Source organism: Octopus sinensis, linkage group LG2, assembly GCF_006345805.1.
Source record: "Octopus sinensis linkage group LG2, ASM634580v1, whole genome shotgun sequence".
NCBI lineage: Eukaryota > Metazoa > Mollusca > Cephalopoda > Octopoda > Octopodidae > Octopus > Octopus sinensis.
In genome coordinates this window covers 68,509,890-68,528,878 of record NC_042998.1, presented here as the reverse complement: position 1 = coordinate 68,528,878, position 18,989 = coordinate 68,509,890, and the positions used below count along the sequence as shown (strand labels likewise).

Genomic DNA, 18,989 nt, shown 5'->3' with positions numbered 1-18,989 from the left:
TGAAATCGTAGTCATGGCCATTGCCAGTGTCATGTAAATAGCACCCATGCTGGTGGCACATAAAAAGCACCCATTACATTTTTGCAGTGGTTGGCATTAGGAAGGGCATCCAGCTGTGGAAACCATGCCAAATCAAGCTGGAATCTGCTGCAGCTCCTTAGTTTACCAGTTCCAGTCAAACCATCTAACCCATGCTAGCATGGCAAGCAGACGTTAAATGAAGATAATGGCTTTGTGGCTGAAAGTGTCCAGAATGCCAGAATCACATGTGTGTGGAACATGCATTACAAGATGCAACGAAGAGTAAAAGGGTCTGAACATCATACGGCTGGATCTGGTTAATGCTTATGATGATGATGATCTCTATTGTACAAATTGTTGATGGAAGCAATAGACTTTGTCTATATACTGGAGAAGATTAAGATTCTGATGAGGAACTACTGTAACAACTTCAAAGTGACTGGAAGGGGGCTGGTTGCAATCCATTTAAACCATTTTCAACGATGACTCGCTGGGAGCAGCAGAGTCTACCGAGTGCTTTTGCTTTGTAGCACCAGCATCAGTGAGGTCACCGAGTAACTTGCAAGAATGAAGAGACTAAAGGAGGCTTCGTGAACGAGAAAAGAATAGGAGCGAAGATGTGGATTTAGGTGTAGGGGATGGATGACAGAGGGTGTGATCTTACAAGAGAAACAGATTTATAGCTGTAAGAAGATAAATGTGACTGAAAATGAAAACAATAAGAAAATAGAACCTTGTATTGGTTTGGATAACAATTTCAGATTTTATTTGAATCAGTAATATTTAATAAGACATCATTTCAAATTTGAATTTGTTGGTGTTAAAAATGTTCTGTAGCTGAGTGAGGGAAAAATCTCCTTGACTATGATGAAGATGATAATGTGATTGAACCACACAGACTCAATGGTTTATCACCATAAAAAGCACCAACAGTGTAATCAATACACAGCCTATGATGACGTACTTAACATCTTCTTTTTGTATTTTGCAACCATTGAATCAAAGTTATCTGAAAATGCTTTTCTTTTTTGTGGTTTCTGAAAAAAACAAGACAAACCAGTAATTAATGTGGAGGGGTAGGTGCAAATACAGAACAACATGAATTGAGGTGTACGTACATTTGATATTCTAGAGTTTTTTATATTTCGAGCCAATGCTCTTTGATAGGAAAGAATAAATGGAAATAAATAGAGAGCGAATGAAAAAAAACAAAAAAAAAACGCGTTGAGTTCAGAGGTTTAACATGTGTCTGTGTTTATCTCCCACCAACTGGTTGACAACCAGTGTTGGTATGTTTACATCCCTGTCAATTAGCAGTCCAGCAAAAGAGATTGATAAAATACTATATTTTAACGTGTATAAGGAACCCTTAATTTTGGGGGCTTAAAATTTGGAAAAACAGTTTTGTAAGGGATTATAATGCTATCCATGTATAAGAAACTCCCATATTTTTTTAACCCAATTTTTGACAAAAAAATGGGTTCCTTATACACGTTAAAATACAGTAAGTATTAAGCTTACAAAAATTTAAGTACTGGGGTCAGACTAAAATTCTTCAATGTGGTGCCCCAGCATGGCCACAGTCTAATGTTTGAAACAAGTAAAAGATAAAAATAATACGTACTTGATTCTGTTTTTGGTTGCCTTGGAATTCTCTGATCCTTTTCTCTTTAAACTTCTTCCCTGTTTTAGCGACAGGCAATCCTTTGTCTCTATGACGATTCTTTGGTCCCAAATGCGATGGCATTATTTTCTGCTTCTGTGTTTTACCATGGAATCTCTCTCTTTTGGCACCAGCTGTTGGCTGTTGTCCTTTGTCTTTCTTGGAAAAAATGTCTTTCTTTTGCCTCTGTGATAAAACTTGCTGTTGTCACAAGGAAATAAGAACAAAAATAATTATAAATGATAAATCATACATATTGGCACCAGTGTGGCTGTGTGGCAAGAAGCTTGCTTACCAACCACATGGTTCTGGGTTCGGTCACACTTGCATGGCACCTAGGGTAAATGTCTGCTACTATAGCCCTGGGTCAACCGAAGCCTTGTGAGTGGATTTTGTAGACGGAAACTGTAAGAAGCCCATCATATATATATAAGTGCCCTGAGAGAAAAGTTGGGCATAAGAAGCATCAAATGTGGTGTGTAAGAGCGGCAACTGCACTGGTATGGTCACGTGTTATGTATGAATGAAGACAATTGTGTGGGGAAGTGCCACTCCCAAACAGATAAGAAGGAACCTGTGGAAAAGGTAGACCCAGGAAGACATGGAATGAGGTGGTGAAGCATGACCATCAAACACTGAGCCTCCCAGAGGCAATGACAGGAGACTGGGACCATTGAGGATATGCTGTGATTGAGAAAACCCAGCAACTAAAGTGAGATCACAGCCATGCTTGTCCAGCCCTGTTAAGAATACCTTAATGTGTCAGGCTATACGATATGCTTGAGAAGACCTGTTGAGTCAAGTAAAATCAATATCATAGCTGGGGCCGGTGCTCCTGGCTGGCTCCAGCGCTGGTGGCACGTAAAAAGCACCATCCAAACGTGGTCAATGCCAGGTCCATCTGACTGGCTCCCATGTCGGTGGCATATAAAAAGCACCAACCGAATGTGGCCAAAGCCAGTACCCCCAGACTGGCTCTCATGCCAGTGGCACGTAAAAAGCACCATCTGAACATAGTTGATGCCAAGTCTGCCTGATTGGCTCCTGTGCTGATGGCATGTAAAAAGCACCAACCAATCATGACTGATGCCAGTACCCACTGAGTGACTCCTGTGCTGGTGGCATGTAAAAAGCACCCACTACACTCTTGGAGTGGTTGGCGTTAGGAAGGGCATCCAGCTGTAGAAATTTCATCAGATCAGATGGGAGCCTGGTGCAGCTGATGGCTCTCCAGAGTCAAACCATCCAACCCATGCCAGCATAGAAAGCAGACGTTAAACAATGATGATGATGATGATATATATATATATGTGTATGTATTTGTGTGTCTCTGTTTGTCTCCCCACCATCATTTGACAATTTGATGTCGGTGTGTTTACATCCCCGTAATTAGTGGTTTGGCAAAAGAGACTGACATACTATGTACCCAGCTTAAAGAAGAATAAGTGCTGGAGTCGATTTGTTCAACTAAAGGCAGTGCTCCAGCATAGCTGCAGTCAATGACTGAACAAAGAAAAAAAAAGGGTTAGAGAGGGCACCCAAAATTGGAAACCAAGCCAAAAGGAACCTGGTGCGGCCCTCTAGCTTACCAGCTCCTATCAAACCGTCCAACCCATGCCAGCATGGAATCATCATCATCATCATCATTTAACGTCCGCTTTCCATGCTAGCATGGGTTGGACGGTTCAACTGGGGTCTGGGGAGCCCGAAGGCTGCACCAGGCCAGTCGGATCTGGCAGTGTTTCTACAGCTGGATGCCCTTCCTAACGCCAACCACTCCGAGAGTGTAGTGGGTGATTTTATGTGCCACCGACACAGGTGCCAGACGAGGCTGGCAAACGGCCACGCTCGGATGGTGTTTTTTATGTGCCACCGACACAGGTGCCAGACGAGGCTGGCAGACGGCCATGCTCGGATGGTGTTTTTTATGTGCCACCGACACAGGTGCCAGACGAGGCTGGCGAACGGCCACGATCGGATTGTGTTTGTTACGTGCCCACAGCACGGAGGCCAGTCGATGCGGTACTGGCTACGGCCACGTTCGGATGGTTTTCTTATGTGCCACCGGCACTGGTACCACAAAGATACAAATTCCGGATGTTAAATGATGATGGTGATGTACAAAACAATTCTTCAGTTTCTCTCCTCTTCCCTGAAACCAACATTTAATAATTAAATGATATGAAAAAAATGACTGAGGATGCTTCAACATGGTTGATTGATATGCTAGAAATAACAGCCACTCCTAATACCACCACTAAAACTGCCATAAACATCACCATGACCACCACCTATGATAACAGTAAAGCAGCTTACCTTAGATTTATCCAATCTTTTCTGTTTAACTTCTAAAGCTTTCTTGTTTTCCAGGGAAAATTCAATAATAAGTCTCTGAAAGATAGAATTACAGTTGACAGTAATATAAACATGAAAGGGTTAACCCCTCATCTCTGCCTCCTCCTTGTTATTTACAAGAAAGATGAGGAGGAGGAGGGTTGAGCACAAAATAGAGTCAAGTAAAAAGATTACTTACTTTATTTGGACCAAAGATGTCTGGGTTATTATTTGTATTTCGAAGAGCAGTCAAAGCATGTTGGTGCTCTTGGAAACTCACAAAACCATATCCCAGGGAACGACTAATGCCTTGTGCACTGGTGCGACTCATATCACGCATGATTCGACTCTGGGGGAAGAAAGAAAATATTTTGAAGAAACATAAGTTAAGATTTATGGATACTAGAAAATAGAAAATGGAAGTTGCTAGAAATTACAGAAGGGTATGTGTGTGTGTGTGTGTGTGTGTGCATATTATCGCCATTAATATTTCATTAATATCAGAAAATTACTATTTTTAAATCTCACAATGTGAGATATTCAGCAACAGTATTTTGGAGTAAAGATTTTTGCCAACATAACATGCCAGTTCTGGTTTAGGACGATCTGTGTCCTTATACTTTCGAACAAGGGAATCTAGCACCCCCAGGAGTGCCATGTTATGTTGGCAAACAATCTTTACTCCAAAGTACTGTTACTGAATATCCCTTGTTGTGAAATTTAAAAATAGTAATTTTCTAATTTATAAATCAGTGACTAGTTGTCACTTTGAAAACTATATATTTTGAATGGGAATTTGGCAGTGCAACTAGCTGAACAATTATTCTGTGCTGATGAAGAGAAATAACCAGGAAATCTCGATACACAGATATTGTTTTGAGCTGGGTGGGTGGGGGTGTTAGATTCATTGTTCGAAAATATAAGGACACAGATCGTGTCGTATAGCCAGCTGGAGACGTTGTATCCTGGAGCTAAATTACAGCAACATTCATCCTAAACCAGGACAGCCGTGTTATGTTGGCAATCAATCTTTACTTCATTAATATCTATCTAATTATCTGCTTGCCAGCCTAACTATTTCTCTATTCATTATTGATGATAGAAGCAATACTGGTTCAAAATAAGTCTGTATTAAGCAATCATAATCCACAGGGATTAAGCAATTATAATCCACAAAACTGCAGTATTCACCTTGAGAAAGTTTTTCATCCAGTAGAGATGCTGAAATTATCCAGGATTTCAGCATCTTTGCACATCATCAGTACTAAGGATTCACTATCAACTGCATGCTTAGACAAATTTTGTATATATACATCTATGTACATACATGTACCACACTTAGCCTGAACTGTCACCTCAGGCACCAGCACCCTTTGCACCTGTCAAGATGAGGAGGCTCAATCACTGGCTACAAATCTACCGCTTGGTAGGAGTTAAAAGCAACAAAAACAACATAAGTTGAATAGCACTCAATCAGCTAAGAGAGGAAAAAATAATGTTATAAATAAAAACCAGAAGTCTTGTGAAATATAGCTACCCAGGGTTTCCTTGTTGAAACAATTTACTACGCATCATTTTTTTCAAGCTGAAAACTAGACTGTTTATCAGTTGCTTTTGAAGTAGATGACGTTTTATATGTGTATGTGTGTGTGTGTGTGTATATATATATATATTATATATATATATATTATATATATATATATATATATATATACACACACATACACATACATATATATATATGCATACGTTATGTAGAGTATAGACTTTAAATCGTCAATAACCACATATAATTAATTCATCACTATAAGCACATGTCTTGAAGCAAGCTGACAGAAATATCTAAAAAATTCCGTCATTACCGAATTGGTCTGATTTCCGAGTTAATTCATAAAGATGATATATATACACACACACAAGTTATATACATATATTTTATGACATTACTTAGGCATAACAGTACTAATAACCAGTAGTTAGAACTCAATACACCTATGCTTTAGAGTAAGAAGTTAAGCAAGGACAGAGTGGAATAATATATTAATGACTGATAAAACGGGAATCATGTAATCACCATCATAGCTTACATTTTGATACCTCTGAGGAAGCTATAGGATGCTGCACAAGCACTTAGTTCAGAGTGCACTGCTGTTTATAGTAGAAACAACTGTTAGCTTATGAATGTGATTACATGACTCCTGTTCTCATCATTTACACATACAAGTATAATTCATTTATGATGATGATGATGATGATGAATGAATGAATGAATGAATGAAAAGATTACCTCAGTGATCACACACTTCTTGTCATTGACAGCTTTAAGAAAGACTTCCTTTAACTGTTTGTCTGTGACATGTGTTGGAATATTCTGGACACATAGCCTTGTATCGGAGACAAATATATTGGGGTCTTTTAACTTCTGACGACGCCTCATTTCTGCCTGAAAGTTAAGAGAGAGAGAGAGGAAGAAAATAAAGTAAACTTTATAATCAAATACAATCAATAAAATAAAGTGTCTGTGTGTGTATTTGTGTTGAATTTCATAAACAGTAGGTGTAGAAGCTCACTCTGTGAGTGTGTGTGTGTGTGTGTATATGCATCTTCTACTATAGCCTTGGGTCGACCAAGAGGAGTGGAAGATGGAAACTGAAAGAAGCCTGTTTTATATATATCTATGTATGTATGTATTTATTTGTGTCTGTGTTTGTCCCTTACCATAACTTGAAAACCGATGTTGGTGTGTTTACGTTCCTGTCACTTAGCGGTTCAGTAAAAGATACCGATAGAATAAGTACCAGGCTTACAAAGAATAAGTCCTAGGGTTGATTTGTTCAACTAAAAGCAGTGCTCCAGCATGGCTACAGTCAAATGACCGAAACTGTAACAGTGTATGGCCAAGCGGTTAGGCACGTTGCACTCACAATCACCAGACGTTAGGTTTGATTCCCAGACTGGGTGTTGCATTGTTTTCTTGAGCAAAACACTTCATTTCACGTTGCTTTAGCCCACTCAGCTGTTAATGGGTCCACCCTGCGACGGACTGGCATCCCATCCAGGGGGAACGTGGGCCTGCTTGCCTAGCCAGTGGTGTGGCATCATTCAAAAGTTAAAAACAGTGTCAACTGCACTGTGACCAGTGTTGCATAACAACATCAGGTAAATGCATGACATGAGAAATGATGATAAACACAAGTTTATATCATTTGTTCTTACATACATTTCACCATTCTGGTTGTTTGGAATCCTGCATTAGATGTTCCAAGTGCAACTGGATGCTTAAAAAGAACAGATCCTCAAGAGAACACTTAATTGTATTATATTACAGAACATTTAAAAACAATATTCAAGTGTAGTTGTTACCAGTGCTGCTGGACTGGCTCCCATGCAGGGAGCACTTAAAAACACCTTACCAGAACTGCCTAACTGGCTCTGGTGCCGGTGGCCCGAAAAACACCTACTATACTCTCGGAGTGGTTGGTGTTAGGAAAGGTATCCAGCTGTAGAAACTTTGCCAGATCAAACTGAGCCTGGTGCAGCCTCTGGCTCACCAGTCCTCAGTCAAACAATCCAACCCATGCCAGCATGGAAAGCGGATGTTAAACAATGATGACAAACATTTGTTCTCTGCACCATAACAAGTAATACTACTAAGTATAGCAGTTGTATACTAAAAAGGCAGCATTCAAGCATGGCCGATGCCAGTGCCACTTGACTGGCACCCTTGCCAGTCGCATGTAAAAGTGCCCATTACACTCAAGGAGCAGTTGGCATAAGGAAGGGCATCCAGCTGTAGAAACTTTGCCAAATCAGATTGGAGCCTGGTGCAGCTTGCTAGTTCTCAGTCAAGCCATCCAACCCATGCCAGCATGGAGAGGCAGATGTTAAACAATGATGATGATGATATACTAGAAACAGATGGGACTATGATAATCTATGTGGAGCACTAAACTTTACAGTAGTAGTTGTACATCTATTTGTACATAGAAAATAAAATGTGTTTATGTGTGTAATTGCTGTGTGGGGCAGAATATCCAATGTTTTGAGTAAAATCATTTTTCAGATTAAAGTCGACAGGAGGGAAATCAAATAAAGACTGCAGCGTTTTACATCCTCTATGTTTGAGCAATTGGCTGCAACTGATGGGGAACGCAAGACAGTATCAGCTGCATACGTAGGAATGAAAAATGAAATGAAGGCAAGAAACTAGTGAGGTGGAGGAAAAATTGAGACAAAATGTGAGTTCATCATCATCCTCATCATCGTTTAACTTCCGTTTTCTATGCTGGCATGGGTTGGACAGTTCAACTAGGGTCTGGGAAGCCAGGAGGCTGCACCAGGCCCCAACCTGATCTGGCAGTGTTTCTACAGCTGGATGCCCTTCCTAATGCCAATCACTCCAAGAGTGTAGTGGGTGGTTTTTACGTGCTGCCGGCACAGGGGGCCAGAAGAGCTGGCATCGACCACGATTGGTTGGTGCTCTTTATGTACCACTGGCACGGAAACCAGTCAAAGCAGCACTGGCATCGGCCTCGTTTGGATGGTGCTTTTTACGTGCTACCAGCATGGGGGGTTACAACTACAATTTCCATTTGATTTGATTTTGATATTGATGAACTTGACTCAATAGGTCTCCTCAAGCAAAGGCATGTTGCCCTACAATCCAAGGTACTTTTGAGTGGGCTGGTTATGTGACACTGATGTAGGCTACAGCTGTAAACTCATTTTATCTGCTGGGTCTTCTCAGTCACAGCATACCTCCAGAAGTCTTGGTCTTTTGTCATTGCCTCTGTGAGGCCCAGTGTTTGAAGGTCATACTTCACTACCTCATCCCATGTCTTCCTGGGTCTCCCTCTACCCCGGATTCCTTCCACTGTTTGGGAGTGGCACTTCTTCACACAGCTCTCCTCGTTCATCCACAGTACATGACCATACCAATGCAAACGTCTCTCTTGCAGGCCACATCCGATGCTTCTTATGTCTAACATTTCTCTCAGGGCGCTTACACTCAGTCTTGCGTGCACACTGACATTACACATCCAGCGGATCATACTAGCTTCATTTCTTCAAGGACTAATGAATGAAGAGGGGATGAAGGAGTAGAAGGAAAAACGTTCAGTTAAACTTAGTGGCATGGTGTTGAGTTTGAATATGAAATATTCCTTCCATTTCTTTTGAGTGTGTGAATCCATGGTGTGAGGAGATGCTGCACAGATAAGTGGGTAACGGAATGACCCGTTGCGATGAAGTGGGTGGTAAGAAGAGAAGGGCATCAGCATTAATTGTAGTTAATTAGCAAGGACTGAAAGATCTGCACGAAGCATTATGTTAACCTATATTAACCCTTTCGTTACTATATTTCTGACCAAATTACACCCCTTATGTGTTTCAATTAATTTCTAATGTAATCATAAATTTAGTCTGGTTTCATTAAACAACTATAACTTTTTTATTTATCAATATATTAATCTGATTTTTGGAAGATAATTTAATGAAATATTCTCAACCAATTCTATACTATAATTTTTGTCACAAAGTGACTAATTGCAGGTAGATACAGGTAAATTCCACAAAATATAAAATTATTAAAATTTTGTTCAAACATCGCTATAGAAAATGGGTTATTAGCTAATATTCAATTGGGTATACAACAAAATTTTACGATAGAATTTGTTATTCTGGGTAACTTTCTGATACCCATAATAATATTTATGGCAAAATAGTCTTAATTTCATTTAAGGTTGTGGGAAACCACAAACTATCGTTTCTTTCGCTTTGTTTACGTTTAGCGTAACGTTTCGTTTCTGCCGTAATGATTTGAAATAGGCTCATTCGAAAAAGTAAATAGAAATTGTCTAAGGCTTTACCCTTCTGGGAAAGTCTGTGGCTTGGTCCAGTTTCTTCAGAAAAATCACCGAAAGAAACAGTTTTTAAATTTTCACTCCATTCAGGTGCCAATTCGTTTTCTTTATCGCTATCGGAGATCTCAGATTCACTGTTTTCACTTTCGGAAAATGAAACATCAGATTCATTATCAAATACCACATGCTTTTTTTTTTTCAGTCATAGAGTTAGATTTATGAAGGTCTTCAGTAGAAAATCCTTCGAATTCTGACTCGCTGCTTGATATAATGAAATTCGTATCCATTTTTTGTCAGAATTACAAATTTTGAAAACACAATAGGAACAAATTTCGGAAAAAAATCTCCCAAAATTCACGGAATTAAAATTACACTTCGATTATTGTACAAAACTGTAGTTGAACTGTTTACGAAGTATAATACGTGTTTTCACGAATGTACTGAAGAGATTTGCTCTGATATTCTCATTTAAATATGAATAGGTAAATTCGGGCGGCTTGGGCGGTTTGGTCTCATAAACCAAAATTTTTTTCGGGCGGCTTTGGGCGGTTTGGTAACGAAAGGGTTAAAGAAAGCATTGAAAGAGCATCAGCTGAAGTATGCAAGGGAGATAACTGCGAGAGGAAGGGATGATGAGTGAAAGAAGTGCCCGGGACTGAAAATGACTGAAAAAAGGAGAGAGGATGCAGCTAAGCCATCAGTTAAAGTATATAAGGGAGATGATTATGACACTAATGGATAATGAATAAATAGAAATTACTCCTTTTAGCAGTGAGACACAAAAGTTTTCATGTCCACCAGCTGACTTGGTGGAAGCCAAAAAGATTATCCACCATCTTTTACTTGTTTCAGTCATTTGACTGCGGCCATGCTGGAGCACCACCTTTTAGTCGAGCAAATCGACCCCAAGACTTATTCTTTGTAAGCCCAGTACTTATTCTATCAGTCTCTTTTGCCGAACCGCTAAGTGACGGGGACGTAAACACACCAGCATCAGTTGTCAAGCAATGCTAGGGGGACAAACACAGACACACACATACATATATACGACAAGCTTCTTTCAGTTTCCATCTACCAAATCCACTCACAAGGCATTGGTCGGCCCGGGGCTATAGCAGAAGACACTTGCCCAAGATGCCACGCAGTGGGACTGAACCCGGAACCATGTGGTTGGTTAGCAAGCTACTTACCACACAGCCACTCCTGAGTGTCTCCACCACTCACGGCTATGTAAAATAACATCATTAATTAATCAATCAGTTGTTTGGAACAAATTAACATGAAATTTTGATGGGAGGTTTTAATTTAGATCATTTTAAAACCAGCAGAGCCCTCTTGGTTGTCAGAAAGACTTTTTCACTCTCAGAATTATCAAAGCATGGAATATACTACTAGCATCCAGTTATTGTCAGGATACTGAATCCTTCAAAATTTCCATGCTTTTCAAAATGCATTAACATTACTCTCGATGTGTCTATGTCCCCTTTCCTCTTCATGGCTTTTTAAGGGTCACTTTTCTGTTTTATTCTGCATACTATACATGTAGTTCAAGCTTTCATTGCAGTCTTTCTTTAACCCATTGCCTACCATGAGCCCCATTTGGGGATCTGCTAAAAACAGTCTCATTGCTGGTAGTTTGTTGTATTTAAAGTGAATTTCATAAGTGTGTTTAACAATATTTAGTAGTTAAAGTTTGTCATTATTAGCTCTAGCTAATTCTAGACAACATTTTATATCATAAATCGCAATTTTTTAACTACAAAAATATTGACGGTTTTGAAAAGTTTTTTTTTTGTTTTGCACTTCTTGTCTATATCATTCATTAATATTCATACACTTCTGCATTTGATCATATAACTACAAAAAAAAAAAAAACTAAAATATTTATTATTGCAATTGAATAGAAAACGATAAATATGCTTTTATCAGTGATCCCCATTTGGGACTTTTCGAAAAATTTATCATAATTTCCAAAATAATTCACATAAGAAAATTTAAATACTGTATATTATTTTAAATCCTAAGACACCTTACAAAGCCAAAAATTATGAATGAAAGAATTTGGCAGTTAATGGGTTGGAGCTTTCTATCTTCTCTTTAACTTTTTTTTATCCAACAATTTACAGTACACCTGTGCCCTGTATACAATAAGCTCATTATACTACTAAGAAATGCCATGCAGTGATAGCAGAAGGTCCTAAGGGAGGAGGAAGACTAAAAACGGGGAAGAAAATGGTCAATGAGGTCAGATCTAAAGACACTGATTGCTAGAGCTGTCTAACCTCCAACAACTTGGAGAAAAGTCGCTAAACAAAGATGATGGTTAAGATAATGATTAAAACCAAGTGATTAGTGTATTTGCACAGCTGAATTCTGGGGTCAATAACCAATAACAAAAAAGGGAAACTTACCTTTAGTCGTTTATTTAAATCTGATTTGGAAAGGCCTTCAGCAGCTTTCATACCAACACGGATTACTGTGGGAAATAAGAAACAGATAATATATATATATATATATAGGAGAGTATTGTAGTTTGCGTGAAGCTTTGTGTATTGTTATTAAAAAATAAAATGCTTTGAATGACACACCAATGCCCTATAATACAAACAATGGACAATAATAACTGTTGTAATTTAATAATCCATAGTCTGATATGATATTTCAGAATAAAATTCCTTCTTCAGATATCCTTAGGAATTGATGGAGTTGCTGCTATAATCAGTTTTCCAGGGAGCTTCGTGAGACCACTGGTGAGATGCTTTCGAAAAAACAAAGTTAAACAGTTATTATAGTCCAATGTTTGTATTATAGTGCATTGTTGTGTCATTCGAAACAATTTATTATATATATATATAAAATATTATAAAGGATTCTGGAGAGAATTGGGTACTTAAATAGTATGCACCAGATTGGGTTGATTTAACTTGTAAGCACTACCTTTAGTCGGATCCATATACTGGGTACTGAAGTAATCCAGTGAGATATTTAAGCTGAGCACACAGAGAAAATCCACCACTACATGTATTTAACCCCTAGGGGCTGGTCTTTCAAGGCCAGCTTTGACTGGCAAATAGACATTGTCACTGCACACAGGGTTATTCTCCTATTGTCTTGAAATTATATGGATCATTTGTTGGATACGGTTTTTTTAATTGTGATATAATGTACTCACACATCAAATAAAAAATGTGTAAGAAACAGTTGTAATGAAATGACATTTAACTACTGTCTCTTATTTTTTCTTTGTTATATATCATCATCATCATTGTTTAACGTTTACCTTCCATGCTAGCATGGTGGGATGGTTTCACAAGAGCTAGCCAGGCAGAAGCCAGTACCAGATTTCTGTGTCTGTTTTAGTAGGATTTTTACAACTGGATACCCTTCCTAACACCAACCACCCAGCAGAGTGGACAGAGCACTTTTTTCATGGCGAGGTCAGTTTTGGCAAGGTTTTTACAGCTGTGCGCCCTTCCGAACACCAACCACTTTACAGTGTGGAATGGGTGCTTTTAAGTGGCACCTGCACTAACAGGGTTACCAAGGGACACAGTATTTCATTTTGCTGCCTTAATATATACTACCAAGTATATTACAAGCTTACAAGTCAATATCGTGTCTTACTGAGTGATGTTCTCACTTTTAAATTTATCTCTTTAGATTTCCTACAGAATTCAGAGCCACCACTGAAAGTTACAATACCTTGTACACTAAAATATCTAATGTAGACAATTCAATTGAAAATAGAAAAATAGATAATGGGTGTATATGCATATTTCAAGAGTTATTTCTCTTTCATCAGTGCCATATGCATCCAACTCCTAAACTATCCATGAACACATTGCTTGAAATATTCACACACACCCATTACCTACTCAGCTTTGACCCTAGACAAAGGTGGCCTCAAAGTAATGGTCATCTTTCAGCTGTGTTTTACTGAACCCTCGTTTATTGAAGCAATGAGAGAGTCCACTCACAAAGCTTTGTTCGGCCCGAGACTACAGTAGAAGACACTTGCCCAAGGTGGCATGCAATGGGGCTGAACCCAAAACTATGTGGTTGGGAAGCAAACCTCTTGCCACACAGCCATGCCTGCATAATAAAAAGTTATTAAGGGTTGCAAAAATAAAGCAGAAGCATGTATTTTCTTTTGTTCATTAAGATTGTTACAGAACTTACATCCTTCCCGGGCTAAATGCAAATTCCGACCATCTTTGTTGGTATTTTCTGTTTTTGAAGACTTCAAGTTATCAACTTGTTCACGAGAGAGGGCAGCAGAGACAAACAGTTGGCGACCACCACTTAAGATCTTCTCTTTCTGAAATGGCATTGGCATTTAAAAGAATTAATCTGAGTAGTAGAAGTAGTAGTAGTTAAATATAAGGAACAGGGAAGGATGGAGACAGAGAGAGAGGGGGGGGAATAGACAAAAGTGTGAAACTGAAAAAAATTGAGAAAAAGAATATGAGTATGAGGAAGAGTTAGAGAGAGAGAAATGGAGGCAGAAAGAGAGAATGTGTGTTTGTGAGAGAGAGAAGAAAGACAAAAGAGTTCAGAGTATATTTGAGAAAGGTAGACATCTTGAGAACACTAACTGAAAGTTTAATTGGTACTTATTTAATCGACCCTGAAAGGATCAAAGGCAAAGTCAACCTTGGTGGAATTTGAACTCAGAACGTAGCGGCGTGCTAATGATTCAGCCAGCTCACTGCCCTATATTATATTAAACACTACTACATTACATTGATTACAATTTTTGGCACGAGGCCAGCAATCTCAGGATTTGGAGTAGTCGGTTACAATGACCACAGAGCTCAACTAGGACCTATTTTATCAACCCAAAAGGATGAAAGGCAAAGGCAGCCTCGGTGGAATTTGAACTCAGAACGTAAAGATGAACAAAATGTTGTTAAGCATTTTGCCAGGTGTGCTAACGATTCTGCCAGCTTGTCACCTTAAAACACGTCAATTATACTGATTTGATAAATATGATTTTAAGTAGCTTTTTACCGGTGTTTCTCCACTACATCTTTCAAGGCACTTTTCTGAATCTTCTTTATTTACAAACTGTACGAAACCAGATCCTGAAACATCGAAAATATAAACATGAAACATGTAAGTAAAAGCAGGGTTTTATAAGTTCATAAGTTTATGCTGCAAAAGGTCCATAACACAGTTGACAATAGTTTGTTTTTTTTTTACTAGACATGAATGGGTGGTTAAGAGGCTGATATGCTTGAGTGTACCCTCAAGGTAGGGCCCCAGTATGGTTGCAGTCCAATGGCTTAAACACATAAAAGGTAATATATAAAAGACAGTGGTCAATCTGAGACAACAGCAAAAGACAATTGCTCAGCGTGGCACGCAATGGGAGCAAAGTTGAAACCCAGGCTGAGACGCAAACTCCTGAAGCACACCGTTATACCTGTACTGATAGCCCCAGCAGAATTTGAACTCAGAACTGTTGTATCTGTACTGACAAAACATTAAATCTAATTTCCATCAACTTCATGATTAAGAAGAAATAAAATAAATACAAACATCAAACACAAAAATATACAGATCTATATTTAAGAATGAGGAATTGTGTACATTATTTACATGTGACGGATATTTGTCCTCATCGTTTGCAGTTAACAGGTTTTGGCTGATATACCCTCCAGCCTTCATCAGGTGTCTTGGGGAAATTTTGAACCTGGGTTCTCATTGCTAAGGTATTTTTCGATATTATTATAATTATTCAGGTCACTGCCCAGAATCGAACTCGGTATCTTGGGGTGGGTAGCCCGCACTCTTAACCACTACACCAAGAGCGCGGGCTACTAACCCCAAGATTCTGAGTTCGATTCCAGGCAGTGACCGGAATAATAATAATAATAATAATAGCAACAATATCAAAATGAGAACCAAGGTTCAAAATTTCCCCAAGACACCTGATGAAGGCTGGAGGGTATAACAGCTGAAACGTTGTGTTAACAAACAAGATGAGGACAAATATCCGTCAAATGTAAATAATGCAAATAATGTATAAAAAAGAAACTATTAAATAAGTAGAATGAACCAACCTCTAGGAATATTATCTTTCTTTACCAGGACAGTGTAAGTAATTTCTCCAAATTTGCAGAATAAGTCTGTTATATCTGTTTCAGTACAACTGAATGGAACATTCCTAAATAGAAGATAAAAGCATATGTCATCATCATCATTTAACATCCACATTCCATGCTGGCATTGGTTGGATGGTTTTACTGAGAGCTGGCAAGCCAGAAGGCTGCACCAGGCTCCAATCCGATCTGGCAGAGTTTCTACAGTTGGATGCCCTTCCTAATGCCAACCACTCCAAGAGCATGAGAGCCAGTCTTGCAGTACTGGCAATATGTGTACATATATACACACATATAAAATATATATAATAACTAAGCATAACTGATTAAAGCTATCTAATAATGAAAGCAGTGTAAGCCAAAGTGAGAACCTCATCATGGCTGTCAGAGTAGCTAAAAGTAGCAGCCAAATCTCCTTTAAATCATGCCTTACCATCATTATCATTTTAACATCCACTTTCCCATACTGGTATGAGTTATATGGAATGTGTTCTGGTATCATGAAACAGGCACCCAGTACCCTCTGCAAAGTGGTTGGTGTTATCTGTGATGAAACTTTTTCAAGAAAGGACAATTTGTCATCTCAAACAGCAGGATGACCATACAACTGTGATGTCTGTAGTAAAGCATTTTCTAGAAGTGGTCAGTTGTCTTTGTTCCCATCCAAAGGAAACCATACTATTGCGTTGTCTGTTTTACAAGAGGTCATTTGATTAACCACAAAAGCATCTACATTGGAAAAAGCTATACATCTGATATTTGTGGCCAATTTTTTTCAAGAAATAGTGATTTGTCTTCCCACAAACATATTCATTTAAGCGAAAGACAATATCACACTCTTATCCGATTATCAAAGTACTGAGGTGTCTTCTAATGGGGCCTCTAACTGTAGAAATTAAGCCAAAGCTGACATTGGAGCACAATGCAGTCTTCTGGCTTGTCGGAACCTGTCAAACTATCCAACCATGACAGCATGGAAGATGGATGTAATAATGATGGTGATGATGATCTGGCCCTTGTATGCCTTTAGCAGAGTCCACTTTGTTGCATTCATTCAGACCAAGTCTCTTCTTCTCATCAGTCTTGGAGACAGCTCTAGATTGACCATGAAATGAAATTAGCAGATGCTTACGACATCAAGAAATGGTAAATTGTTTATGGCACAAAAGAAATCACTTTAAATTTGCAAAAATATCTGGGATGCCTTATCTCTACTAAATATAGAAGCAGATGTGTTATGTGCGATTAATTTCGAGAATTTGATTAGACTTTGCAATTAAAAAAAGTAGGAGAAAACTTTACAAATATAAAGTGGAAGTCATCATCACCATCATCATCCTCATCATCAATGTTTGTTTTCCATGCTAGCATGGATTGGACAGTTTTTCCCTCTTACTGTTAGTTTTGTTTCATTTTGAAAAGTATAAATTTATTTTATGGTTTATTATTGTTTATATTTAGAATTACATATCTATGGGAGCCCCGAATCTTGTAAGTGCTTAGTACCTCTATGGGTCTTAAGGTGGCTCTGCTTGAAAACCCTTAAAAAGCTCACAAAATTTGTCTTTCCCCCACCACTAATTGATGCCATCAAAAACACATCCACACATTTTATTTACCTGATAAAAATGGTTCTTCCTTGATTAACATCACTCTTTTTGTTCTGCAGCTGTTTGTTGGTTTGAGCTGGAATAAACATCAACACAAGAAATAAACCACAAATAAGAAATGTTAAGTGATGATGATGAAGAAGAAGAACCATTAACCGTTTCATTACCAACCTGGCTGCAGCTGGCCGAAAAGCTTTTTGGCCCAAACAACCAACCTGGCCAAGGAAGTGGAATTGTTACAGAAAACAAAGAACAGAGAGTTGTAGCAGGACACGATTGCCTATGTCCTACATTCTGGACATGGCACCCAAAGAAGAAAGAAGAAAAATCCTTATTAACCCATTGGATGTTATTGTCTTGAGTTCCACGACCCACAGAGCTGGTTTACTGGTTCCCATGGCATATATAATTGACTGAGATCACAGAGAAATACCAGTCTGTTACAGGGAAACTTGTTTACAGTTGAGTAGAATGAAACAATGTTCTGAAATGAAGTGTCTTGCTCAAGAACATTATTATGTACCTGATCTGCAAACCAAGACCATAATCTTGTGAATGGGTGCACATCTTAACTGATAGGCTACACAGCTTCACACTTCCTTTTTGGTTAGAATAAAGAAATATATAGGCAGTTGGGTGTGATTTGAAGGAGACTTAGCTGCTGTTTCTAGCAGGCTGGGTAACCATATAGAAATGAAATTTAGAAAGAAAAAATTATTTTTACCTTTCTTCTTTGATGCCTTGTCTTCGACTTGGCTGTCTTCTATGTCACTGTCATTTATATCAGATTCATCATCATCGTCATCACCCTCGTCGTCATCACCCTCATCGTCAGCATCATCATCATCGTCGTCATCATCACCACCACCATCGTCATCTTCTTCACTCTCATCATCATCAGAGATGTTGCTTTTAACTTTCTTCTTTCCTGACTTCACATCTTCAATGCCACTATCATGAATGCTGCCAGAGTCATCATCATCAGCATCATCATCATCGTCATCACCACCATCATCATTGTCATCACCATCATCATCATCGTCATCACCATCATCATCATCGTCGTCACCACTTGGATGTTTACTACTGACAGCGACTTTACTGTCACCTTTCTTAGAATCTAAAAAATAAAAAGGAAAAAATTAAAATAAACAAGCAAATGGGATAGTACCTGGCACACTAGACGAGTCTGTTGGATTACTGTACTATCCAAACATGAAACTTGCAGTAGCTCACATTTAAATCCTGCGTTTACACCATTCGAGCATGAACATTGTCAGTGCTACCTGACTGGCTCCCATGCCAGTGGCACGTAAAAAGTACCCACTACACTCTCGGAGAGGCTAGCATTAAGAAAGGCATCCAGCTTCCTGGCTTGCCAGTCCTTGGTCAAACC

The 18,989-nt window shown here is 38.8% G+C and overlaps 1 protein-coding gene across 1 annotated transcript in view; it reads right to left on the bottom strand.

Moving 5' to 3' along the window:
- Window positions 1–754: 754 nt before the first annotated feature.
- The window catches only part of LOC115229975 (RNA-binding protein 28), a 40,788-nt gene continuing 22,553 nt past the window's right edge, over window positions 755–18,989 (bottom strand). The window contains exons 10-20 of the mRNA XM_029800234.2: window positions 18,318–18,713; window positions 17,603–17,669; window positions 15,945–16,048; window positions 14,890–14,963; window positions 14,059–14,197; window positions 12,291–12,355; window positions 6,306–6,461; window positions 4,218–4,367; window positions 4,001–4,075; window positions 1,646–1,885; window positions 755–1,058 (exon numbers count right to left, since the gene is read on the bottom strand). Coding sequence (XP_029656094.1) covers window positions 972–1,058; window positions 1,646–1,885; window positions 4,001–4,075; window positions 4,218–4,367; window positions 6,306–6,461; window positions 12,291–12,355; window positions 14,059–14,197; window positions 14,890–14,963; window positions 15,945–16,048; window positions 17,603–17,669; window positions 18,318–18,713 — 1,553 coding nt within the window. The 3' untranslated portion in view covers window positions 755–971. The remainder of the gene's footprint in view (window positions 1,059–1,645; window positions 1,886–4,000; window positions 4,076–4,217; window positions 4,368–6,305; window positions 6,462–12,290; window positions 12,356–14,058; window positions 14,198–14,889; window positions 14,964–15,944; window positions 16,049–17,602; window positions 17,670–18,317; window positions 18,714–18,989) is intronic.